Source organism: Haliotis rufescens, unplaced genomic scaffold (genome assembly GCF_023055435.1).
Source record: "Haliotis rufescens isolate VD_foot unplaced genomic scaffold, xgHalRufe1.0.p SCAF_4, whole genome shotgun sequence".
Classification (NCBI taxonomy): Eukaryota; Metazoa; Mollusca; class Gastropoda; order Lepetellida; family Haliotidae; genus Haliotis; species Haliotis rufescens.
In genome coordinates, this window is record NW_025964112.1 from 49,243,730 (window position 1) to 49,261,732 (window position 18,003).

At 38.2% G+C, this 18,003-nt stretch overlaps 1 protein-coding gene across 5 annotated transcripts in view; it reads right to left on the minus strand.

Moving 5' to 3' along the window:
- Window positions 1–6,712: 6,712 nt before the first annotated feature.
- LOC124151511 (transmembrane protein 245-like) overlaps window positions 6,713–18,003 on the minus strand; it is a 36,387-nt gene continuing 25,096 nt past the window's right edge. For 2 of the 5 annotated variants that reach the window (XM_048381962.1, XM_046524026.2), the window contains exons 14-17: window positions 16,809–16,983; window positions 16,063–16,226; window positions 13,323–13,383; window positions 6,713–7,411 (exon numbers count right to left, since the gene is read on the minus strand). In XM_048381962.1, the coding sequence (XP_048237919.1) occupies window positions 7,378–7,411; window positions 13,323–13,383; window positions 16,063–16,226; window positions 16,809–16,983 (434 nt within the window). In that variant the 3' untranslated portion in view covers window positions 6,713–7,377. Of the gene's footprint in view, window positions 7,412–13,322; window positions 13,384–15,658; window positions 15,692–16,062; window positions 16,227–16,808; window positions 16,984–18,003 lie in introns of all 5 variants that reach the window. The other 3 variants (XM_046524035.2, XM_048381963.1, XM_046524043.2) reach the window with 3 other exon arrangements.

Here is an 18,003-nt window from a genome sequence, read left to right on the forward strand (position 1 = left end):
ACCTGAAACAATGTTTAAAATTTTGCATTTTTTGTTTCAACCACCGACCCCGTGTATTTTAAACTGTTTCAGTAAACAATTATAGGTATTAAAAATGGCCAATTATCCAAACAAGATGATGCTCTTTGTGTTCTATATGGTTGTGCTGTATGGTTGCTTCATGAATCGAGGACTCCTCTTCCTTTCTGATATCAAGCACTGGTAATATTCTTAGCAAATAATGAGCAGCACATTGCCGACAAATGAGCAACTCAAATATCCACGTGAAAGTTGAAACACTCTGAAAGAAAGGATAAGGATTTGCTTGGCAAAACAGGCCAGATTATCCACCCTAACAGTTAAGAATGAAATTTCAGTTGACCTTCTTGTTTCATGTCAACACTAATCCCTCTCATGACAAACTAACTGCAACAACAAACAGAAACTCAATAGATAACAGGTAGAAAGATCGGCACAGTCTATAACACGTCTCATGTACATTCCTACAAATAAATAACATGTCTATGAAGCAAGAGGAATGTGAGAGACGGAGGGAGAGAACACCACGTACATGCATGAGATATAGCACCAATCTGAGATCAAAGGTAACAAAGTGTCTGTAAAACCATTTTTCTGTCCTTACAAACATGGCTAAAACTAACATACTTTTCACCAAAAAACTACACATTATGCTTCACACAATACTAACTACAATTTAATTAAAATCAGACACTGTACTCTGAATTGATACCTCTCTTCAGACAGAGGTATCAAATCAGAATACAACATTGGATTTTAATGATTTGAACAACTAATGTCAGTTCCACTATAGATTGCAGGTTACCAAGAATTGGGATCTGCCCCCCTCCCCCACCAATTGTGTGTTTTTACTATTTTTACCCATCAAGAAATAGAATAGGTGGTTCTAGATGGTTCATGAAATGACTTGTTTATCTGGAGTGAACCACAAGTTTACACTATTGGTATAATATACAGACAATACCAGAAGTCTTTGATAGGCATTTAGAAGTTGGGAGAACATGAAAACAGGACACTTTTATATGGATAGCAGCTTCTAGTATTCTTTGTTCGATGTTTTAGAGCTACTTCTTGCTCCATCAGGTGAATGCTGAAGCAGCATGAAGTAGCTCTGAAATGTCGTATAAAGGACAATACAAGGATGGAGATAATAGCCAATGTACCTTGAGAAAAAACTGAGGCTCAGGTCTCCAGATTTGAGTTGGCTGGTACGGAAAATGGAATCTCACACATTTTCTATTTGTCTTGTTTGTTTATGTTACGTTCCACAATTAAATAAGGGGAATAACTTGAAACAAGTAATCATTTCTTTTTGCCTGACTATTTAAGTCTTACTCTTATTGTAATTATCATCCTCAGGTAAATGGCTATCACATAAGTAAGTCATGCTTGCTTGAAATCTATCTCAAATGTAACCAGTATTTATTGTCTCAAATCATGTCTCAAATCTCAATCACGAAATAGACAAATGATCGTAAAAAATTGTATTTAAAAATATTCTCACATAAGCTGAAGTATGTGCCATTGATGCAGGATACAAAACCAAGTACAACACAGAAGTCTATCAATCAGACAAAATCTATGCTTCAAACGTAATAATAATAATTAGTAGAAATCCCATGCAATACAACCAACAAACTTATTGAAAGACTGTTATCTGAAGCAGTAATATGAGGTAAAGGATGACAAAGCTGAAAAAATAATACCCTGCATTCTCTACACAACTTATTGCAAAGGTTTAATCTATTCTAAACACTTGAACAACAAGTCTTGGCAGGTGGGGGGGTGGGGGTGGAGATAAATGGGGGCGGGGCGGGATGGGTTGGGTTGGGTTGGGTGATTTCCCCCCATGCCTTTATGAAAACATTGTGTTTCACATTTTGCGGGTGTATTTTATGCCGAGGAATTAAACCTCTGGCTAACACTGTTGCATCCAAATGAAATTCCAGAAAACACACGATGTTAATCTTCTTATTCATCACTGGCTTCTGCAGACAGTTGTTAGCTAGGATTATTTACAAGCATGATACTTTTGTGCCGTAGACATGATGTTCCTCACGACACAGTGGTAGGTTATGATGAACATAGGCTCTGACAGCAGATAAGTATAATCATATAAGACAATCGGTGTCATATTGTGTCGGCATGACCAGGTCCAGCTAGGGGCTTGGTACCATACAGTGGTAGTGCCATTTCACCTAACCATGAAGGTACCATCTGATACTGGGACTAATGCAGATACTTATTGAAGGACAGCAGTTATTTGAAGAAGGGAAAGTACAGTGTTTAAACTGGAGTTGAGAGCAGCATCACAAAGCTTACCAAAGATTTGCACACACTGTCAGTCTTGTTCATTTATCATTATCACCACCAGCAACTAGAAGAGTGAGTGAGTATTGTTTTATGTTGCCCTTAGTATTATTCCATCGATGTCATGGCAGGGGGCACCAGAAACGAGCTTCACATATTGTACCCATGTGGGAATCAAACCCAGTTCTTTTGGTGTGACGGGCAAACGGTTTAACCACCAGGCTTTCGCACAACCTTGCAGTATGAAAAACTAGTACCACATCACAGCCTAATTTGTTAACTTTTTTAATGAATTTGCAATTTTTCCTTTCCGAGGATATGATTACATTATCAGATGAGAATGAAATTATGGACAAACTAACATTTTAATTTGTGAATAGATAATAATGTATGAACACGTTTGAGTCTTCGCCATTGTAATGTTGATTCAACATTTCAGAACATTTTCATTGGTACTTTAAACAACATCCACCCACTACATCCTTTTGTAGTAGTGCTTCATTTATCTTTTCACCTAGAGTGAGTGAGTGAGCATTGGGCTGAGCCGCTTTTAACAGTATTCCAGTTATAACATGGCGTGTCAGTTTAATGTGGGAGGAAAGCCCGAAGTGATGCAGGTCCCATATGTATACCACTTCGGTGAAACCCACAAGCACGGGCATGGTGCTGGCAAACCTAGAAACATAACTGTGGATGAACCAGGATTCGAACCCAGTCATGGGTTTCTGGCGTGCCCAAGGGATGCAACTCTGCACAGCGTTCGCAGCACCTTAGACGACTGGGCCGCCCGTGCCCCTTTCACCTATATTGAAGAAACAAACAGTATTGGTTTTTGTTAAGGCTCCGTGGGGGTACCAGGTTAGAACCGGTCCCGAGAATCAGACCTATGCTGGTCCTAAGCGCGACCTAAAGGTTCGGTGGACAGACTTTGATGAATGCGTGTCATCATACCCTGATGGATTGTCTGGTTCTGACTTACTGTATTCAACCTAATAAGCGCCCAGGGCGCTCTCAAAATTAGAAATAGGGGGCTCTTATTAGAATAAAGTTATGGTGAGAAAAAAAACAGTGTTGAAAGATCGTAAATTCCGTGATTTATGCTGACAGCCTGAATGATACAAGAGAAAAGTCTGTGCGTATTACACACGACAGATATATTTTTTCAGAATTTAATTGCCCAAAATTAAGGATGCATATAACACACGAGTGCGTATTATACACGAATAAATAAGTCTTGTGTACATTAATCAATCGGAAGGGGCGCTAATTGGGATTGTTCACTAGCCATGCAAGATATTAGCAATAATCGCCATGGGCGCTTATTAGAGCAGGGCGCTTATTACGTCGAATACGGTAATTATTTACAGGTTGGCCTTCATTAATTTGCTGAGTGGGGTGACAAAAACTAAATCGCTGTGTAGACAAGACTGTCAGTGTGGCGAGCTAGGGACGGAGGAGGGTGAAGGCGATGAGGTGAATATAGATCATGAGAAAATAATATGTTCCTCTATTTACATTACATTTACATTAAGACGGATATGTCAAATAACGTTATCGATAGAATAAAGTACAAGATTTTCATAGGACAGCACAAACAGAAATACATTAAGTTCAATCCACATCTTGAGATAATTCGAATTCAGATCTCTTCGCTGCAGACGGGCTGATTGAGGACACAGCGTTTAATTTGCTGTAACAGCAATCTATAGGGGCAACTGATATGTCTGGAATCACATCACTGTATAAATCATCACATACAATATCAGATTATGTGATGATCTTCTTCCTGAAATAATGCAGGTATTTCCTTGAATCTAAACACACTTCTTGCAATATTCATGATTTTCCATTGGTCATAATGGTCTGATTTATTAAACTATCAAAAGAGTTGGACATAAGTGAATAACATACCAGATCCGTCATCTTAGTTACTTCGGTTTGAAATGAGTGAGTGAGTGAGTGAGTATGGTTTTACGCCGCTTTTAGCAATATTCCAGCAATATCACGGCGGGGGACACCAGAAATGGGCTCCACACATTGTACCCATGTCGGGAATTGAACCCGGGTCTTCGGCGTGACGAGCCAACGCTTTAACCACTAGGCTACCCGACCGCCCCCCGGTTTGAAATGACTTGCTGACAACAGTCAAAACTTTCACACTGCTTGTATACATCAGGTGCAGATTTAACAACAAATTTGTATGTAGCCAGCAGGGCTTGCTCCTTTTACAAGTTACTGGCCCTTCTCCAAACAGGCCTACAGCTAAAAGGTGGAGGCCGAGAAGTGGCCGGACCTGAGGTCATGTAGCCACCTAGTGGGGATCTGAAAATTTGAGAACTCCTCAATAATGTTTTTTCCTGCAATCTGAAATTAAATCTTGGCTTTTATTTGCCTCACTTCATGACAATTTATGAGCAAATGAAGATGTTGTTGCACACAACATTACAAAATGGCTGCCAGTTGTCATTCTACCAAGATGATCCAATTTAAAAAATTAAACATACAAGGAGAAGGGGTGAAATTTTGACAAGCCAGACGGGCCATCTACTTACGTTTCAGCAAGCCCTTTGTAATCTTAACTAGCCACGGGCCAACGGGCCAGCAGTTAAATTGACCCCTGTACATACAGGTAATTGTCATTGCAAATGTGCCCACAGCTATTGGTGGTAATGCCATCACCTACAAGGTACAGAGAAGTTTGAAGTTTTAAGCTTCCAGGTGCTAACTGACAGAATATTTGCACTAGTTTCCTTATGACTAGTTATAAGTATATGATATTATGACCAAAAAAAACTTAACCAGGTTTCAAAGAAATGAAATGCTGAAATAAAAAACCCACAGCATACAAATAAAAACCAAAAAATAATGAGATATGGCAGATCTCCAAATTGACTGTGCACCATACAGCTCAGACCTTGTAATACAATTAACAAATATTGTTTACTGAACACGGCCCCTGAACCAGTATTATGCACGTCATTCCTTTCCAATGCTATTTTCCTAACAACATGTTCAAACAGACTTGAACATTTCTAAAATCACTATTATTGCACATGAGACTAGATAAAAAAGTATGACAAACCAGCATAAGAAAGTATGAGAATACAAGAATTAATAATAATAAATGTTTGCATATTCTAAAATAAACAACCAATATTGATACTTCATAGCATGTCTTCAAGTTCTGGATGGATATTTACCAGTAAAACTATCAAACTATGAAACCATACAGACTGTAAACTATTATGTCAGATTTGGCTAAATTGCATGTACCCAGAAATTCTGCTTTTGTAATGCAATCATTCACAAACATATGTAGTTCTTAAGGAAATAGTACCAAGGAGGAACTAATCAAAAGACAACATAATGTCACTTACCACTGTATCGTCCCATGTGTTGGTTGACTCATTATCATGAAAGCATACAGTGTTGAATATACTACTCAACATTCACTAAGGACCACACCTCTGACTAAAGATGATTACTTGGTCCTCAGCAAATGTTGGGTAGTCTAGTATATAATATAATAAATCATTTTATTTCGAGGTATACAAGCACATTGATGCCAGTGTTACGAGAAAACAATCATATTGGACATTAATGCCCGTTTCCGGTTTCCATGGAAGCCTGATATAGTTCCCTGATCGTGGGCCTCACACATAAAATCATACAGGGCAATAGTATTACATATGCACAGAAGTTTAGCAAAGCTGTGCCAGTACACAACCTGGAAACTCACACATGATCCGATTGAGATCATGATGTAATAATAGAACTTATATATATAGACTTCACAAAACCGTCAGGAAATATAACCATACATATTATCAAGGTTTAGCTGAAAGATGTTTTCAAAATAGCACAGGAAATTATATCTTTCACAAAGACAAACCTCATCAGCAAATTATTACCGTCACATTAGACAGTGATGGTCGTGTTAGTGTAACTCCTACGCAACTGGTGCACTGCAGAGATCTATAATAACACTGAATTCCCATCTTCCTGAGGAGAGGGAGTTAACTGACTATAAAAGTCCAGTTTCCACCCTTGCCGAACTAGGCTGGAATTCCGGAGTTACATTTTGGCTGGATTAATGAGTCTATGCCTAGTCCAATCAAAATCACAAAACAAAATAGACATCCAGTCTGTAAACAACATGGATTTTGATGTGCAGACTTCAGTCGACTGCAGGATTTGCAAAGAATGTGTACTGCCAACTGGGCGTCAACAGATATTTTTCAAATCTCTTCATGATTTTAATGAAGGTGCTCAAGTGATGCATTTCGTGGGGTAAAACCCATTTTATTACAATATTGATCTTGATTATTGATCAGAATGTCTTGACTGAGTGCCGCCATTTTGTTTGAAGCAAATGCAAGTGATATGAGAGACAGAATCTGATTGGTCAATAGAAGGGACATAGAAGGGACATAACTCGTAACAGCCACTGGTGGCGCTACAATTGAGCCTGGAAAGTTCGGCAAGGGTGGAAATTGGACTTTTATAGTCAGGAACTCCATTGTCTCGGGAAGATTCTGAATTTCAGGTGCTCCAGTACAGAAACACAGATACTCATAAAAACTCATAAAATATTATTTAACTAATTGAACCTTTCTCAACATCAAATTCCAAATCTCAATACTAAAATGTCTTTAAACACTCATATTAAAAAAACACAAATAAATATACAATCATGTGAAGACTTGAACAATATTAACACTTGTACATAACCTAAATCTCCTATGCAAATCTGAAACAATACACAACCCATTTATAACATTTATCACCATTCAGACCAGTGTAAAAAGTATCAATTATGCCCAAATAGTAAACAGACATAAATGTCACCTGACAAGCATTCCTTCAAGTGCTTGAGGTAATAAAAGTCATAACCAAAGTCATTCAAACAGTCTGCAGTGCACCACAGGATTTCTAAGGGTGTAATATTGATATCACAACACTGTCACAACATACATCTAGTCAGTTGCTTGTCATGAAGATTCTTCCCTCCATGATGGTTAATTTCCTACATGACCTTGACCCCTGACCTCAGGAGAGCTTCACTGTGTCCGAACTGACCGACCTGCAATGGAATCAATAAATAATTGTTAGCTGCATAAGTGATTATATTGTCTAAATTCAGACCTGGGGCCATTCACAGAGTTGTCTTAAGTGTCATGGCTGCCATTACTCTAATACTTAAACATAGAACAGTTGAAGTGATGATAGCTTTGTGAAATGGTGTATAAATAACAGCCATGTTCATTTAATGGAGACCAGTACAATAACACATGTGTCTTTAAACAGAGAGGTATGTTCACATATATGTGTCTTTAGAGTTAAGAATAGATACAAGATTTCTTTAAACAGAGATATATGCTTATTTATATGTCTTCAGAATACTGAATCAAGAAATAAAAAATGAAACACACAAATATCTAAGAAATGTAAAATATATGTAATATATAAAATTATCGATTACTGTATTCGACGTAATAAGTGCCCCGCTCTAATAAGCGCCCATATCGAGATTTGCTAATATATTAGCTAGTGAACAATCCCAATTAGCACCCCCTCCGACCCCTATTTGCAAACAATATGCACCACTTCCTTTCCCTATTCGCATATAATACGCACTCGTGTGTTATATGCACCCTTTATTATTGGCAATTAAATTCTGGAAAAAAATATATCTGTCATACATAAACATTTCAGGCTGTCAGCATAAACCACGAAATTTATCTTCCAACTTTGTTTTTTTCACCAAAATAATATTCTAATAAGAGCCCCCTATTTCTAATTTTGTGAGCGTCCTGGGCGCTTATCACATCAAATACGGTAATATAATATTTCTTGAATCTGGATCATAAAATTAACTTAAATAATGTACATATAGTATACAATGATGAATGAAGGATGATGAGCTGAGGGAAGTATACTACACAACGTTTGATTGGGATAATCAGATGTCATTCTATTTAAATATACACTGGAGTGACTGGACATATGAAAATCAGACTGTGTATCATGGAAAACATCCCTGTCAAAAGTGGAGTAGTATATTTAATGAGGGGCTTCAGGGGGACAGTTAGTTTGTGATACAGGACAGTCATAATATTTTTGGATCATTCATGGTTCAAAATAAGTGAGTTAAAAATATATGTAAGAGTCACAAGTGTATAAAAGATTTCATAAGTAAACAACATTCTTACATCATCCAGATACCATTGCTGACATTGTTGGTGAAATATGTTATGGCATCACGGTGTTTATGATATTAATCTTCCATCACCGTTAACATCATTTGTTACTGTTGGGTTCTTGACATGGTGTCCAATACAGAAGTAATACATTTAAGAATTTACTTCAATATTGTTTCCATAAAAACAGGTGATAACATTTGGAAAATCTGTGTAGCAAATTTACGCAAAGTCCTTAACTCCATAAACGCAAAAACATATTGAAGTCCATTCTTATTAATAAACATCTGATAATAATTACTTTCCACAGTTTATATAAACATTAACGCTAAAAAACTGTAAACAACAATACAGAATCAGTGACATCAGTCTGTACAATAACAAGCCCTGCCCATTCCGTCATCAGCCAATCAGGAAACAGTAGTCCATTAGTGGGTGTGGCCTACATGGTTTGGGTTTATGGAAACATAAATGCAAAATGAAATTGCTTCGTTAGCCAATCAAATATCATGGAGTCACTTACAATTTATTTATTACTATTACATTTTTACTACAGTTTGTCATGAAATGTTGATCATGAAAAGTTGATTTTGTTTGTGTGTATCTAAATACTACTTGACACCTCGTGCCTACAGTGGGAGTACCGTATTTCCTCTAATAGACGTACACCAGGACTCCATTACATGCTGGTCATGCACTCTGTCCAAAAGAAACAGTCTCAATCAGACACAGAGTCTCTGAGGCTGGTCCATCATTTCATGAAATTAATGATCCCTTTCACATCAACTTACATCATGAAATGATTACTCCCTTTCACTTAGTGAGTTGCCAATGTTTCAGCTTTAAACAGGATATACAGCTTCCTCTAATAGACAAAAAATGGGGCGGTCGGGTAACCTAGTGGTTAAAGCGTTCGCTTGCCACGCCGAAGACCCGGGTTCAAATCCCGACATGGGTACAATGTGTGAAGCCCATTTCTGGTGTCCCCCGCCGTGATATTGCTGGAATATTGCTAAAAGCGGCGTAAAACCAAACTTACTCACTCTAATAGACAACAGATCAATGGCTTGTTCAAAAGTAATAGACGCCTAATGGAGGAAATACGGTATATGAGGGATACATGACCGAGAACTAGCTACGTGATGTAAGTGTCATGATTGCAGATATAAGCTGCTACTACCTATAGTGTCATACAAGTACTAATCTACTATCTGTTCTGAATGGATGTGAGGAGCATGGGCGGCCAAGTCGTCTAAGGCATTGCAATTCAGTGTGCAGTCGGATCCCTTAAAGCAGCCAGAGACCTTTGATTCTGGGTTCGAATGTTTCTTGGTCTGTCTGCACCATGCTTATGGGTTTCACCGATCAAATCCATTACTAACACCAACATCACTTCAGGCTTTCCTCCCAGCCAAGCTTACACTGATATAACTGAAATACTGAAGCAACACTGAACCCAACACCCTCACTGAAAGAGGTATACCGTAAATCATGAAATTTGATGCGAAAATTGCGAGTGATGCATTTTTATCTGGATATATTGGAGTATACTGTCCAATCAGGTTTATCGGATATGGGCGGAAACAATGACATACATCATACAGCTCATAATGAATGTACTTGTGTGCTGGATTTAGACAGTGCGTCTTACCAAGTTCCACGTTAAGTGTTTGTGTATTTGTTTGTTTATTGTTTAACGCCGCACTCAGCAATATTCCAGCTATAAGATGGCGGTCTGTAAATAATTGAGTCTGGACCAGACAATCCAGTGATTGACATCATGAGCATCAATCCTGCAATGCATCAACATAGTCAGCGAGTCTGACCACCCGATCCCGTCTACATTAAGTGTGGTCAGTTTATTTACACAAGTTGATCAAGCAGTTATGACAATTGCCAACCATGTCTTTGTTCTTGGTAGCCTTGTAAAATAATCTCATAATTACAATTAAAACTCTTCTTAACCACGTTTTGAAAATGTCCAGTAACAGCAATCTTCGTTGGTAACCCATTTGAATATGCGTTCTTTGGACTTTCCTGCTTTTGATTTTTATGAAGTTAGATCACATGTCAAGTAGTTGAAGTTAAGTTTGTGAGGACAGCAAATGATATCATTCAACTTCTATCACCCCATACTATATCATGGAGTTCTATGGAAGATTACGTTTTCATAGTTAAAATGCAAGGCTACTCACATTAATTTCATTACACATTTTAGGCCAGGTGTCAACACTCGCAAAAATTTGGTGACTCATTAATTTCATGATTTACAGTAACAAACAAGACCATTTCTTCATTGCTGGTGAAACCCACGAGTATCGTACTGACAAAGAGTTATTACTGTTGCAACACGCAACCAGAGTATTCTGGCACCTAGGGTTCACAACATTGCGTTGCACTTTTTGGTGCCTTAGGCTGCTTGACCATAACAGATCCTGGGTCTAGATTTTCGAAACAATCTTGGCTAAGACTTATCTTAACAACTTACGTTCAAAGATAATATATCTTAAGTTTAAGATAAGATACATTTTCAAAACTATCTTAAGTATGCCACCATCTTGGATGAAGATAAAATAAACTTATGACAGGTATGGAGCTATCTTAGATTTACGACATTCTTACTATATCTTAGGGCTACGATAGTTTCGAAAATAGGCTACAACAGTCTACGATTTCCCTACGATAGATTAAAGATAATTTTAGAGCTAAGATTATTTTCGAAAATCTAGGCCCTGATGTGAAAATGTTCCCTGTGATGAATCAATGACAGCTAATGATGCTGAACCTCATACCGTACCCTGAAAGGAATGTTAGTAACTACATCACACAGCAAGGCACAAACAGCTGTTAGTGAAGATGACAATAGATTGTCCAAGACACTTCCACACTGAACATGAGACACCCCTTATAATGCAAATCTGAATGATATTACTTAACCGCAATACTAAATGTGTTCAGTGCCCTGATTTTGTAAGACACTGTTGAAAGGTTGACAGCATTACAAACTTTACATGTTTAAAATTATGTCAAATTGCAAAATTGTGCTGGGGCTAAAATTGGTTAGATATTACAGAAGGGTAATTTTATCTATATCGTTGTCCAAAGAAATATGACCCTCTGTCGATATGTCATTAACGTGATCGTCACGATATGGTTGAAATACTGCCGATGTGACGTTAAATCTTAACTCTCACTCACTCATTAACGTGGTCACCTCTACCAGATGATTGATCATTTCAAAATGACCGCTGACACAAATTTTGTAACGCTGTTAAATTTATAGAATCATAACAAGGCCGGATGTATGACAAATGTGAGCGATAAGGTTGATTTTTGAATGTTAAGATATGTTTTTTCAAAGTCTTAACAAAAAGTTGTTGATTTTCTCAATGGTCTTAATGGCCCCTTGTCACTCCCCTTCTAAAAAGAATATCCCAATTATACAAAAAGTCCATATTTTTTTATAACCCTGTCATGACCATGCCAATAATAGACGACCAATCCCCAAACAGTAGTCTACAATTATACAGGTCACTAAATACATTCAATACAGCAGACAACGGAAACTTGACCCAGTCTAGGCTAGTATACATTTGATGAATATACAGACGATGACACTCCAATATACATCCAATGACCTCATGCAGACAGTGGTGACCCCTGGAGGTTATAGCAGACAGTGGTGAATACCGGTGGGACCTCCATCTCAGCCATGCATACTATGCACTGATACATACCGCATGTCACATAGTTTTTGTCAGATTAAATAAGCTGTTGTTCTGCTTTGTAGTCAATGACTTGTCACATATCACTATTAGTTATAAAGACTGAAAAGTTGCTTATGTGACAGAAATAGTTTTGCAAAGTGTACTTAAAGTAATTTAATGTTCGAAATACATTGGATGAAATAAACAATCATAAAATTGGATATCCTTACAGTCGACAGAAAGAAGTGTCACTTGATGACAGCAGTAATATTCTATGACATATTTAGAGCTAAAAAGTCACCTCAAATGTCGGATTATATTTCCAACTGAGAACCAGAGAAAAAGTAAAGTGAAAGTGATTTTAAATTCATCACCCATAACACGTCTAAACTGCATGTCTCCATTCATGAAACCAGAATTTCTCTGTAACATTATTGCTTAACACCAACGCCCTTGGAATAGGAGTATAGCAAAGCTTATGTCACTTAACATAGAACTGTGTGGCTTTTCAATTTTTTATTAATCTAGAGGCAAACATTAAATCAGATTGAAAAGGGAGACAATTCTTCCATGTGAACACATATATTGATAGAGTTATTTCCCTTTTCATACAAAAAAGTGATGAATTTGTGTTTAGCCATTAAGTAAAAGAAGTAAAACTAAAAGATATCCAGACCATGTTTGAAATTAAGACAGAGGGTTTCAATTAAGTAGTTTTTTCAAGCAGAATTAATGAAAACAAACAACTTTCATTATATCTTACACACCTGTAAATCAGTTCAGGTGCCTGTAACTTAGCAGAGAAGTAGAAAAGTAGACCTAAGTTTCAAGAAAGCATGATGACAAGCAGCGACGATAATGATAGTGATGATGATGATGATAATGAAGACGTACACATGGCTGCTATGGGTAAAGGAAACTACAGGACAGGGCCCGATTCCACAAAGCGATCATAAGCCAATATGAAAGCGTGGGAGTTAGGATCATCTTAGTGCTAAGACTGCTTTGTGGAACAGCACTAAGATCGCTTTGTGGAACAGGGCCCTGATGTGCAAGGGTTACGTCCAGTGTAATCTGTATAGTTCACCGTTTGACATTCCACTGGGAAGCATGCCTGCTTTGACTCATTGGGTGGCGAAATGCTACTCCTGGTATATAAACAAACACAGGTCAAATGATGACAACAGACCATCCGATTACCTCGTAAACAACATTAGACACATCAAATAAACACCTACAAATAAACTTGTAGACTAGACTCACATATACTTCATAGAAACATACCTATAAGAAATATAGCTACCCGTATTTATAATCCCTAGGTTCCCATTAAAACTTAATCATTACTTGTATTCATAACACATTTTGAGATTGGGCTGCAATAATTAATCACTTGCTTGTCACACTGTATTGGTCATTGATAAGGAATGGTTGTATAGTTGCTTATGTATTTTTTCATGATGACAAAATAATGTTGAAAAATTAAATAATATTCCCCCGGAAATGAATACATGTTATTCAATCAAGGACTGCAGGGACAAATAACAGGGGTTCTAAAAGTTGATGCTCTTGGTTCCTGTGAACCCTCAGCATGTTGACCTTGTAGCTATGAATATATTAACTTATCTATTTCTACCCTAGTGGTTACTTATCGGGTAGCCTAGTGGTTAAAGCGTTCGCTTGACATGCAGAAGACCCAGTTCGATTCCCGGCATGGGTACATTGTGTGAAACCCATTTCTGATGTCCCCCGCCATGATATCGCTGGAATATTGCTAAAAGTGGTGTAAAACCATACTCACTCACTCTATTTCTTTTACATAGAAAATAATGAGTTGGATTTCTGACAAACAATTAATGAATTGTTTTGTCCTCATGTGAAAGAAGTTGACAAAAAAGGACAAAATAGGACTTTCACAATTGTATTATTTAAGTCGTATATAAGAAAGAGATATTAGATATGTTCTGTTTATATCATGATCTTGTCTTTACATTTCCCAAACAAAAATACATTCAGACCTCAGCTAACAACATACGTTGTAGTCTGGAATGTGTATAAAACCTAACGCATAAAACCCCATGTAGCCCTCGTGATCCGGCTACAACTAATTTGATCTCACTGACATGTTTTAATGAGACATTGTAAAAGAATTCAAACAAATTCAAAATTGGCTGTTTGATTCAGCTGAGATTAACTTTCGCTATGCCACGTGACTTCCATTGACTTGGAAAAAGCGTGCAGCTTTTTGCTTTGAAGCGGGGTATAAGGGATTTATTCTGCCTCTCAGAAATCCATGTGCAGCCTGACTTGCTCAAGCCGGGGTATAAGAGATTTATTACCCTTCTGAGAACTTTATTAACCTCCAAGGCTGTATACATGGTATTTTATCAAGATCATGTGGACCAATCAGATCTCATTATTCTGAAATGGAGGTATGATAATGTTTTCATCCATACCAATTTGGCTTAAAAATACTGTCAAACCACATTTATAAGTTGTAGACTAGAAACACCTTTTTATTGTTCCTGAACATTAAAGCCTTCATTCACATTAATAACAAAAGGATTAAAAATACATTGAAAACATGGACACATGGAACCAACCATTGCACAGAATTACTTCAACACAACATAAACTGTTCATATGGGTCACATTGGTTTTACTTGAAGATCTTCTTCATCACACTATTCCTACACCATTATCCAGAGAGACACTATAGGGGTTCCCATGCCAGGTTACCATAGTAACACAATAACAGACCAATCAACAGACAACACACAGCATCCTAGATGTAGAAGTCAGACATAGGGATTGCTCGGATAGAGCGTCATTCAAAAGTACAGAGTTTCTTTCTGGTTTTAAACTCTTTAAATGAAAAAGTAACCCTTTTCAAGTTGGATAGACAAACTTACCCTTTATATTAAAATTTAAACTTCTTGTGTTTTGTGAACTTACAACACTGTTGATATATAGGCTTTACCGAAAGATTCATCATATTTCCAAGAATCAGGGTTAGAAATTAACATGTCTGCTTCTCTGAGACTAGCAAACTTCAGAAAGGACAAGTGACTTTACCATTTTCACCATAAGATAGTGACACTTTAGACTTTAGCAGATTCTTTTTTTGCAGACTAATAAAAATAAATTAATTTCTAACCCTGAAAGTGATGGTGAAGTTCATAGATTGACTTTTCAATATGTCTGCCATGGCAGCCATTTTGAACTTTTCACAACACTAAAAGAAAAGGCAATTATGTAATGACTTAAGCACATTAAGCAAAAGTGTTGATGAGAATTTGATGAAAAGCCAGAAAATATGTTGACCATAGCGTTCAAGTTAGATTTGTCAATGTTCTCTTTGGTCTCTTGATTCTGAAAGGTCTATGTCTGACTCTAACTTTAGAGTGCTTGATTAATTCTTACATTCTCACTCTATAATGGCTGTTAGTCCTAGCACTGAAAACGTGAACGTAGTGTAGGTATACAATTTAATGTAGATCACACAGTGTCACAGTGACTAATTGGACACATATTAGTAACTTTTATTCAAAATATCATGCAGTCAGTCTTGAATATTGACATTCTCAGTTACAAGTTACAAGACATGAATACAATAACTTTCCATTATTGTCAAAATAAATATCCCATGTTCTTGTATTCAGTGTTTTGTGTTTTTTTTGGTTAAAATATAAAGATAGACAAAAAATAACAGGGTTAATAAATCTGAGGAATGAGGGTTGTTCAAGCCGATCCATTAAGGCACCCATGCCGTAGAAACCACACCAAGTGCAAGAGGTGTCCCCCCCTGCCGTGACCCTACAACTTACGTGGTCCTCCCTGTGGGGTGGAGGGGTCGGGTTGCATCATGGTGCCGTAGATGTTCACGATGACGACCAGGAAGCACAGCACGATGGGGCCGATAATAGCCCCCTCCAGACCCAGACAGTACATTCCTCCGGCGATGGCCAAGCCGGTCATGAAGGGGTGGCCGCTGAAATACACGTAGAGATGAGTGAGTGAGTGAATGAGTTTTATTCCAGTCTTGTCAGGCAGGCATCAAGAATGGTCTTCATACACAGATAAAGTGGAGCAGTACAGAAGGGCAACCTCCATTTTTCATCTTCCAGAGGCAAGTGAGTTAACTGGCTGCAAAAGTCCAGTTTCCACCCTTGCCGAAACTAAGCTGGAATAATGGAGTTATATTTTGGCTGGACTAACAAGTCTATGCATAGTCCAATTAATTCTGGTTTGTAAAGTGCCGTGCAGATTTTGGTCGTCATTTATTGGGGTCAAGGCCCTGTTATTTTAGCAAGGCGGCAAAAATGGTAACAGCATTTGTAAGAAACTGTTGCTAAGGGAGGAACTTGTGCACATTCCTTTCCAAAATGGCGGAAGGTATCTGAAATTCTAGGTGGTAGTTCATGCTACAGGTCAAACCAAACATGAAATATTGTTGAATGGTACTTAAATATTGCTAAAAAACATTAGCAAATTTCATAAAAAATCACAAAAGTATAAACTAAAGTTTCATCAGGGCATAACATTTTCTAAGCTGACTGAAAACTAATCTCACCCCTTGATTTCACTATAGATGGCAGTGTCTACCACATAGGCAGGCAGCATGTGGACGATGAAGAGCAGGATCGCCATCAATCCCTGACCTTGACCCAGCCACAGCTCCAGCATTGCGGGGAAGGCAGCCCAGTACGTGCCGACAAATGGGATCGCTCCGAAGATGGCAGCGAGAGCTGAAGACAACAGCCAGAACTTCAAGAGGTTGTTCCTGACTTCATGCACATGTTGTGTGTATAGGACAAGTGATCAGAGCCAAGCAGTACCAGGTCTGGACCAGAGGTACCAGAGAGATGAGGTCACATGTGGTTTCATGAGTGAGTGAGTGTGTATGGTTTTACGCCGCTTTTAGCAATATTCCAGCAATATTCCAGCAATATCACAGCAGGAGACACCAGAAATGGGCTTTACACATTGTACCCATGTCGGGAATCGAACCCAGGGCTTCGGCGTGACGAGCGAACGCTTTAACCACTAGGCTACCTGACCGCCCCATGGGGTTTAATGCTGTGTTCAAAGATTATTACACTTATATAGCGACATGCATGCATGTGTGTGTGGCTGCTTGTACTAGTTCGGACTAATACCGATTTAAAAGTGCTAGCCGACTGAGATATCATGCTAAAGTTTCACAAGGACACCCCACTCAGACACATTTTACTGACTCTAAGCCGACCTTGTTTTAACACGTTAATGCTCAGTGCCAGGCAGGGTAACAACAAGTGCTATCTTTTAACGTCTTTAGGTATAGCGTGGCCAGGAATCAAACCACCGATCTTCCATTCTGCGGGCAGTTGTTCTATCAACTAGAGGGGCGGTCGGGTAGCCTAGTGGTTAAAGCATTGGCTCGTCACGCCGAAGACCCGGGTTCGATTCCCGACATGGGTACAATGTGTGAAGCCCATTTCTGGTGTCCCCCGCCGTGATATTGCTGGAATATTGCTAAAAGCGGCGAAAAACCATACTCACTCACTCTATCAACTAAACCATGGAGATGGTGTAAAACCAGTGGTGGGTATAGTGCTGAGTCTCGTCACCAGACAATGATGACACACAAAAGCAATTGTACTGTATCATTTGTTCAGCAATTTCCAGCAATATCACAGCAGCCTGGACCAGACAATCCAGTGATTGAAATGAAGAGTTATGTCCCATGGTATCAGGGCACGATGACACACCATCAACCAAGTCACTGA